The sequence below is a fragment of the Chamaea fasciata genome, unplaced genomic scaffold, assembly GCF_029207755.1.
Source record: "Chamaea fasciata isolate MVZ Bird 193981 ecotype frontalis unplaced genomic scaffold, bChaFas1.0.hap1 SCAF_7, whole genome shotgun sequence".
NCBI lineage: Eukaryota > Metazoa > Chordata > Aves > Passeriformes > Sylviidae > Chamaea > Chamaea fasciata.
In genome coordinates, this window is record NW_027094092.1 from 1,186,456 (window position 1) to 1,195,855 (window position 9,400).

General features: G+C 50.9%; 1 protein-coding gene across 2 annotated transcripts in view; it reads left to right on the forward strand.

The window, feature by feature from the left end:
- The window catches only part of PTDSS2 (phosphatidylserine synthase 2), a 29,191-nt gene extending 20,642 nt beyond the window's left edge, over positions 1-8,549 (forward strand). For both annotated transcript variants that reach the window (XM_066187163.1, XM_066187164.1), the window contains exons 7-12: positions 1,067-1,180; positions 1,808-1,926; positions 2,601-2,715; positions 4,371-4,516; positions 7,371-7,556; positions 8,318-8,549. In XM_066187163.1, the coding sequence (XP_066043260.1) occupies positions 1,067-1,180; positions 1,808-1,926; positions 2,601-2,715; positions 4,371-4,516; positions 7,371-7,556; positions 8,318-8,462 (825 nt within the window). In that variant the 3' untranslated portion in view covers positions 8,463-8,549. The remainder of the gene's footprint in view (positions 1-1,066; positions 1,181-1,807; positions 1,927-2,600; positions 2,716-4,370; positions 4,517-7,370; positions 7,557-8,317) is intronic.
- Positions 8,550-9,400: the final 851 nt, after the last annotated feature.

A 9,400-nucleotide genomic window follows, 5' to 3' on the forward strand; every position in this document is an offset into this window, starting at 1 on the left:
TGTTCTTGTTACTTTTTAGTCAGTATCAACCAACTGTGGATGGAATTCCAGCTGTGCCTGTCTCTGGCAGAACATTCAACAGTGTTTTGCTGATTACTTTGGTCTAAATATTAACTTCTTTAACCCAAGCAGACTGACTAACTCAGGAGATTTTGCCCCCTGCAGACCTTCTTTGGGTTTGCTGTTTAAATAACAAACTGACAGAGCTGGGCTGTTTTAAAAGCAAACTGGAACTGTTGGTTGGTATTTTCATGTAAAAGTGCAGATGTGTTCTGTGAGTGGTTTGGGGGATCCCTCAAAACCAGGGGTGAATTTGCTGGGTGTGGGGAGGAGGCCTGGACTTCAGCTTGTTCTGTTGATGAACTGAATTCTAAATTTGGAAAACTTGGATCCTTTTCTTCCAAGGGAATTGCATTAGAAACTGGGCTTCCCAGCTGGAAGGAGACTGGCTGCTGGATTTCCTCTGGGCCATAGCTTATTTTTCTCTTAAATATGCTAAATATTAACCTATTTCTCTATTAAAAACTGGAGGTTGAGTGTGTTGTCTCAATAAATAGAGATGGGCTTGCATTTGGATTTTTTTCCCCAAATCTCAAAGCACCAGGATGGCAATATTGAGAACGAATGGGCCTCATTCATCAGAAATTATTGTGGCTTTGGAGTCATTTAGAGCCCATAAAAGGCTCTGAAAAGCCTTTTCTGAGCACTGTTAGAACGATGCTGCCTGTGGTGGTTGAGCACCCAGTAATTCCATGCATTTAACTCGTTTCCCTCCTGCTGAATCCCATTTTACCAGGACTTTTACCAGAATTTTCCATGAATTTTCCCAGAAACCAGCACAAAGCTGTGCTGCTTTTGCCTGGGGTGGAGGTGATTTTCTTCAGTGTCATTCTTGTCTCTTATGCTGGTAATGTTGATAAGTTGAGAGGCCTGTAAGCATTTGGACCATCACATCATGAAAATAAAATTGTCCAGAGTTTCCTGATCCTTTTCTGGTTACTGGAGACAAGATCTACAAGTGCAGATGTGTTAAGCAGCCGACTAAAACACTTTTTTCTCCCTTCAGACTCTGATGATTCGGGACTGGTGGATGTGTATGATCATCAGCGTCATGTTTGAGTTCCTGGAGTACAGCCTGGAGCACCAGCTCCCAAACTTCAGTGAATGCTGGTGGGATCACGTACGTACTGCAGGGATCAGGGTTCATTTGGGAATTCAGATTTTTACAGGGAGGGCTAGGAAGTGATGAGAGCTGAATTGTATCAGGTCTGTGACTGCTCTCTGTTGAGTTTGTAACATGCTCGTCACTGTTTCTGTAACTTTGTGTGTTACAAACGCTTGGAGGTGGTTAAATATCTGTTGGGGTTCCCTGCACACCAGAGGAAGAATGTAAAGCTGTACCTGAACATTTTCAAGTATTTGCTGATGGTGCAGCGCAATAAAGTCTGAAATTCAGAGGTGTGAGCTTAAAGGGATAGCCTTTTAAAGTTGTGTTTTATTTTCCTATGAGGTTGGTGAGTTGGTGCCAGAGTGATCAGAATTCCCTGCAGTCAGGGCACACAGCTCTGGGCCTGTGTTTGGATGGATTTTGGGAAAGACGCAAGCTTAGAATGATTTGCTCCCTGGTTGTGTTTCCAAAAGTCAGTGCATTATTAGAGACATCAAGTCAAGCTGTTTAGCCTTCAGAAAACCCGTGGAATTAACACTCTGTCCCACTCTTTGGGATGCAGAGGTCTGCCTGTAGTGATTCCCTTTCCCAAGCCCTAGTGTTCCTTCCCCAGCATCATTGCTGTGTTTCTCCTTCCAGTGGATAATGGATGTGATCTTATGTAACGGGTTAGGAATTTACTGTGGGATGAAGACCCTGTCCTGGCTTTCCTTGAAAACCTACAAGTGGCAAGGACTCTGGAACATTCCAACCTACAAGTAAGTTGGGGAGGAGGGGAACTCCACAGGCACAGCACAAAGGGTGAGCCCCTGTTGGAGAGCTTGGCTGTTCTGTTTGGGTTTAATATGGATTAAAGAATTCCTGGGTGTTCAAGTGACTCTGGGATCCAGTGACTTACTGCTGCAGGGAGGTTTGTTGGAGGGTTTTATTCGCCTTGTGAATGGGATTGTTGGAAATACACCCGTGTGTCCCAAACATTGCCTGATGGCTGGGAGTGAGGGCATCCTGTGGAAGGGAGCTTGCTTGATGAAGTGGTTTAAGGAGTCGCAGGAATGCAAGCTGGCGTCATACTCCCATTCACAGCAAGGATCTGTTTGGTCTTTTTGCATTCCCTAGAACTTCACGGGAACTGGGACACTGGGAATTAAAATTTAATAAATCCCTTGTAGTCGTGTACCAGTAATGGCCCATCGTGCTCTGTAGTGTCTTTGCTGAGCAGAGCAGTACTGCTTACAACGGTGGGTGTAGTATATGAAAGCTTAAATTGATAATTAAAATAACAAGCTCAGAGCTAATCTCATTAAGCTGTGATTTTAATGGAGTAAACGGAGGCATTTTGCATATCTGAACTGGCGTCTCAAATGGGAACGCTGGCAGATGCCTCTTGCCTGCCTTTCCTCCAAGCTGCAGTGGTTGTTTTGGTTTTTTCCAGGGGCAAGATGAAGAGGATCGTGTTCCAGTTCACCCCCTACAGCTGGGTGAAGTTCGAGTGGAAGCCGGCCTCCAGCCTGCGCAGGTGGCTCGCGGTCTGTGGCATCATCTTCGTGGTGAGGACACCTCTCTGGCCCTTCTGTCCCCTGCCTCCAGGTTCTGTAACTCAGGCTGCGGCTCTGGGGGTGTTCCTGAAGCTGAGGCCAGGAGGGATCCCTTCCCAGTCCTACAGAACAGGGGGCTGTGGCCATGTCTCTGGGACGGGTGACAGATGCACTGCAGAAAGGGTTGTCCTTGCTTGCTCACCACTGTTGCTGGCAGTGGGAGCAACATAAACTGGGATCTTCAAGTTTTCAGCAAGTTGCTGCTCCCCAAAGCACTGGCTGTGGGTGAGAGTAGCTCAAATCCCTCGGTTTTATGCAGACACAGGTCACGTTGCAGCTGGAAGGGCTGTTTCCAAGGCCTCAGGCTCCTCTGAGCTTTCTCCTGAAGCACAGATCTGCTTAAATCATTCAATTCTCTTAGATTTTTCTTTTTTTATATTTTACATTTCACCGTTTCACTGCACACAAGCACCTGAGTGGGTGGAATTGTTTTATGCTGGCAATGCTGCATCTGAAATTCATACCTGTGCCTGTGAAACTGAACTTGTCACCCACGTGACACTGACAGGGAGGGTAAACTGGGTGGTTTAAATGCCTTTTTCCCACTTCTGCCCCTTTTCCAACCAGGAGACTTTGGCCTTTGTGCCATCCATGGGATGTCACTTGGCTCTGCTCTGAGCAACTCAAACTTATCTCAACCCAGCATCTGTGAAATTTAACTAAATCCATCCTTGTGGTGATCCAGAGGCACTGGGCATGAACCAGGTTCAGTGGCACAGGACAGAACTCTGTGTTTTGCCAAAACAAGCTCCCAGCACCTGATTCCTGCTGCAGGACGCGTTGGCCAAGCTCACGTGGCACACCAGGCCTGCTTTGCAGGAGGGCTAGAAGAGTATAAATAAAACAGATGGTTCCCCAAAAGATTGCTGGTTGCAACCCTGAAGAAATTGGCGTTTAGGTGCTGCTGCAACAGAGATCCCAGCAGATTTATACTGGACTGTGGGATTATGTTTCTTTTAGCACATCCCAGCTTCAGCTGACAGTTTCTAAGTAGCTTCAGGTTCTGGCTCACTCCTTGGGCTTCAGCAATGCTTAATGCCCTTTGTTATCGCCTCTTTTGAAGTGGCAGTCTGATGTGTCTCTGCTCCCTTAAGCACATTGCCAGGGCAGCTGCTCAAGAGAACATTTTGCTCTTGATTTATAATCAACTTTCCCAAGTTGGCTTGGAGGGTGAATTTCCATAACTGAGGAAAAAAAAAAAACAACCCAGCCCAGCCCTCCACGATGTGCAGCTTATGCCTCTTGTTATGGTGGGGCTCCCTCAGCTGGGTTTTAAAGGACAGGGAAAGGAAAAGCTGTGCTTTGGGGATTTGTCCTGTGTTTGTGCAGGTGCTTTGGGCACTTCGTTTGAAGTTCAAAAACTTGCTGGAAATTTGAGGGTACTGCTTGTCCAGCTTTTTGTTGTGATTTTTAGCACCTCTTCCGAGGTAGAGGAAATGTTTATGAACCCTCTCGGTTTTGGGTTGGTGCCGATGGTTCACTCGGTGGTACTGAGCAGGGCTGAGAAACACACAGGGGGAGCCATTGAGAGAGAGAGAGAGAGAGGAGCATTCCAGGCTTCATCCAGTGGTATTTTCCAAATGTAATTTCAGTGTCCCTTCTCCCAGTTTTTATTGGCAGAGCTGAACACGTTCTACCTGAAGTTTGTGCTGTGGATGCCCCCCGAACACTACTTGGTGCTGCTACGCCTGGTGTTTTTTGTCAACGTGGGAGGAGTGGCCATGAGGGAGATCTACGACTTCATGGATGACCCGTAAGCCCCACCTCTCCGTACTTCCCATGCCGAGCTCCACGTGCTTTGTTCTGAACTTGCTCCAGCTTGCTGGCATCCATCTCGGGCACCAATTCAGCCTGTCAGGGACAAAAAAGGCCTAATCCCAAAGCATCCGCTTCGTGTTCCTTTGTTTGGAGGTACCACTCTCACTCCCCCGGTCAGAGAGCAGCTGTTGTTGAGGGCATTGTGTCAGCACTGTGTTAACCTCAGTGTCTGATAAATGATCTCTCCGTGGAGAAGGGAATGTGGAAATGAGCTGGAGTGCCCCTGGCTCGTGGGCAGAGGAGCGCTGCGCTCCGATTCCAGACCGAGAGCCAGGAACTGCAGTCCTTGGATGTGCCCTCTGGGGACATCAAGGCCCAGAGTAAAAAAAATATGATTCTTAAAGGCACTTCTTTCCTTGAGCTGTTTTCCCCCTGGCCCTCTGGAGCTCTGCTGGCATCCTCTTGCAGGTCAGAGGCCCTCGTTAGCAGGATGTGCTGCAGGTGAGGCACCACACACAGCAGTGCATGTACTTGCGACTGTTCCCACCTCAGCATCATATTTGTCCTCGCTGCTTTTGTTTCTGCAGACCATGTGAGAACTGAGAAAGCTTTGTTCTCAAAATCACCTTTTCTTTTAATGTCACAACCTGCCTGAGCCCACATCCTCAGCCTAAGGCACCGCCTGGCTTCCAGGGGTGTTCATTGTCTGTCGCTGACCAACGCAAAAAAGTGTCTGTGTTCAGAATTTAGGGTTCCAACATGGTCTGAAGATCAGTTTCCCTTGCAAGGCTTTGACTCCTAGAACTGGGAAGAAGGGCCAGCCCACATTGCTTAGTCGGAATTCAGGACATTCCGCAGGGGCAGGATGCCCTGCCCTTGGTGTTGGACCTACTGGTTTGGGACGTGCCTCCAACTCACAGGTAAGAAGAGTCTCTGCCTCGCTGCTGAGCTCCTCTCCTTAGCACCATTCATCTTCTTGTGTTGGGGTTGGAAAAGCTCCTCCTTTGCCCTCTGTTCAACCACGTGGCGTAACGCTAGAATTTGGGAGAGCCATCCCTCGCCGGTGCCTCATCCCTGGTTCCGATTGTTGCCGTTCTTTCCGCCAGCCGGAGCAGCTCATCCCGAGCTGCACATCCCTGCCACTGCCACCACCTCCTGCCGTGCTCCCTGCTGGGGGAGGTGACTGCCCCCACATCCTGGGATTCCTGGCTCTGCTTGATGCCCCCCAGAGCTGATGTCAGGCTGCTCCTGCAGAAGGGCAGAGCTGAGCACCCGCTCTTACCTGGTACCGTCTCTGCGGAGGGTTTTGTAATTCCTTCCTGCATTCCAGGCCATCCAGGCAGAAAGGATCTGCCCCCGTTTACCAGCTTCACTTGCACATCACTTCAAGCCAAGGGTTCTTCAGGATTCTTTCCATGGTGTTGTAGGGGAAGAGCAGGGGAAGCATGATTTGCTCCATGGTTGTATTCACAAAAGTCAGTGCATTATTCCTTTTGGGAAGAGCAGGCTGTACCGGAGGCTCCCAGCTTACATCACATGGGAAACCTTGCTGACCTTTTCCTTTTGGAAACTCTTAAAGATTGGAATATTCCATTGCCCTTCCTTGACAAATACATGGCTCACTGCCTTGTCTCTGGTGGTGATGGAATTGTCTGGGATGAACTGATGAGGTCTCTTCAGCCAGCCCTGCAACGTTGGGTGTAGGAAGCAGTGAAATTCCAGTGTGAAGAATTCTTTTTCCCGTTCAGCATTCGGAGTATCTGCAGGTAGTTCTGGGCCTTGGCTTGCAGGACCTTGGGCTGAGCATGGTGACAATGTAGTGCCTGGAATTGGGATAGTCCCAGAAGAGGGGTGAAGCTTTCTCCCGCCCTCACACACCACACGCTGCCTCCGAGTTCCCAAGGACTGGATGTGTAAAATGTTCCTGACCACGAGTGTCTTGATGCATTTGTAGCATCTGTCCTTGTCACACATTCCTGACTGGAGTCTTCCTGTCACCTCCAAGGAGTCTGCATCAAGGCCGTGAATTTTTATCTCCTTCATCGCAAGAAAAATCTTTTGCATCTTCCCTGAATATTAGGGCAGGAAACCAGCTCTCTTCCTCGGCAGCCTGAGGGGCTGCCCAGCTCTTGTGTTGGGGTTGTCTTTGATTCTGTTGTCAGGGAAAGGGTGGCAGAGGAGGGAGCAGCCCAGCAGAGCAGAAAGTGCCCTCATCATCCCAGCAACTGGAATTCCCTGGGAGAGATCTGCTGCTTCCTTTCATCTCTCTGCCTGTGGGTTGGGGCTGCTCTCTGCCCATTTAATCTGTCACCACCTGGAGCAGTTTCTGCAGCCCTTTCATCCGAGCTGATCCAGGCAGGATGCCTTTTAAGAAGGAATGCACTCATCCCCTCTGCATCAGCAATCACCTACACTTGATTTATTCCATATCTTTTTGCAGTGTGTTTGGATGGTTTGGTGTAGCTTGAACTACACGTTGGTGTCAAATACGGCTCTGGGACTCGTGTGTGAGAAGCTCCTGTTCGGAACCATACCCTGGACATCAGCTGGTCTCAGGCTGGTCAGAGAGTCGTTTCGTGTGGATTTACCTGGGAATGGGGACACTCCCCTGCATTGCGTGGTGATGAAGTTTAACTTTCCTCGCTTTTAGAGCCTCTGAGAGGAAACTGAAGTAACACCAACGTGAAAGTGTCATCCCGCAGAGCCTTAGTGCATGTGTGATCTGAACTAGACCTGTAGGGCTGTGCAAAGCTGAATGAAATCACTGCCCCAGCTGTCTTTTTGCGCAGATTTCTCCACGTCCCTGATTTTACAGCAATGACATGTTTTTGTCTGTGTTTCTCCTGCAGGAAGTTCCACAAGAAGCTGGGCCAGCAGGCCTGGCTGGTTGCTGCTATTACTGCCACGGAGTTCCTGATCGTTGTCAAGTACGATCCCTACACGCTCACCCTCTCCCTGCCCTTCTACATCACCCAGTGCTGGATCCTGGGGATTATCCTGGTGCTCACCTGGACGGCCTGGCGCTTCTTCATTCGGTGAGTGGGGCTGCATTTGGGACTGGCCAGGGTTTTAGGAGGGTTTGTTCAACCCCCATCCTCAGATGTGCTGCCTGGGGAGAGAGCACAGCTCTCCTGGGAGGGTGCAAGTTCTGGAAAAAACAGGGAGTTCTCTGGGCCTGATCCTGGCAGTTTCCTGTCTGCATCATGGGAAGCAGCTGCACAGGGCCTAAGGAATCAGCAGTCTTTCAGTGTCGGAAGGGGCACGCAAGGAAGCTGGAGAGGGGCTCTGCATCTCAGGGACTGGAGGGACAGGACAAGGGGGAATGGCTCTGCACTGACAGAGAGCAGGGTTAGATGTGGTGTGGGGAGAAATGAGGGTGGGGAGGCCCTGGCACAGGTTGCCCAGAGAAGCTGTGGCTGGCCCATCCCTGGAAGTGTCCAAGTCCAGGTTGGAAGGAGCAGCCTGGGACAGTGGAAGGTGTCCCTGCCCATGGCAGGGGGTGGAATGGGATGGGCTTTAGGATCCCTTTCAACCCAGACCATCCACGATTGTTTGAAGGGCAGCGCTGTGTGGAGGGGTCAGCAGTGGCTGCTTCCTGCAGGATTGGCTGTTGTGCTCTGGCAGGGGTGGGAAGAGGCAGGCCACCAGCCAGAACACAAACCATCAGTGCCATCAGCAATTGCAGAAATGCCCAGCCAGAGGCTCCAGTGAGTTGTTATCCCCAGGAAGCTCCGTGCAGAGAGGTTCCCTCGCCGTTCTTCCTGCAGGCTGGAACTGTGTGCTGTGTGTGTTGCAGGGACATCACCCTGCGGTACAAGGAGATCCGGCGGCAGAAGCAGGAGCACAGGCACGAGAAGGACAAGTGCCTGAGCAACGGCGATGGACACTCAGCCCTGCTGGACGAGCCCAACGGGAACAAACTCCGGGAGAGGAAGCTCTGAGCGCGGACACGGGGCTGACAGGAACTCGTGGTGCCCGAGTGGGCCTGGTGCACAGTCCCACCCTTATCCTACCTAACTCCTAATTGTCATTGTTAGCGTTCCAGCGTGTGGGAATCCTCTCGGGGGAGGATGGCACTGACACAGCCCCCCTCTCTCCTCGTGTCACCGGGGGAGGAAGTCTGTGTGGAGGGAGGTCAGTGCTGACCCCACGCACGGGGCGGGGCCTTCACCGCCTGCTGTGTGTCTTCCTCGGAACCAGGTGTGGAGACAGGGGGCTCAGAGCACGGCACACAGGGATTTGCTGCTCCATTCCCAGGGAACTGAGTGCTCCGTGGGGCGTTTGGGCATTAGGAACACTTGTTTCGGAGTGTACGGAGACCAGGCACGGGAAATGAATTCTGTTCTGCTGGAACTACCTGGAGCTGTGGAGGAGGATTGGGTGAAGCGTTCAGCGAGGTGACCGCGGGTACGTGGGGACACGTGGCCAAACTGCGTTCCTTGCACGGGATGTACCACGCTACGCTGCTGTTCCCGCCCTTCCGCGGGGCATCCCGCTGACTTCCAACGTCCTGGAGCGGCCTGCGGCACGTGGGTGGTGTGCCCCAGCTCTGGGGAGACAGACAACTTCTCCTTAGCTCTTATTTTTAATTTCTCTTTTAGTCTCGGTCATCTCTTAAATGTAAGGGAAGGTGAAGTGAGAAAGGTCAACCTGCCTTCGCTCTGCGGAGTAAAATGTGTCACAAGCAGAAACTGGGAGTGTCCCATCATTTTGGAGTTCTTTGCTTTATCCTCAGCTGGCTTTGCGTCCTCACCCCAGGGGCTTTGCTCTGGGGTCTGACGGGGCTCTGCCACCCTCTGTCACTGCCCTGTTCCTTCCAGGATAGTTCCAGAGTGAGGGGTTTCTGGGAAAGCTGGTGACTGCAGTTTCACTGTCCCCA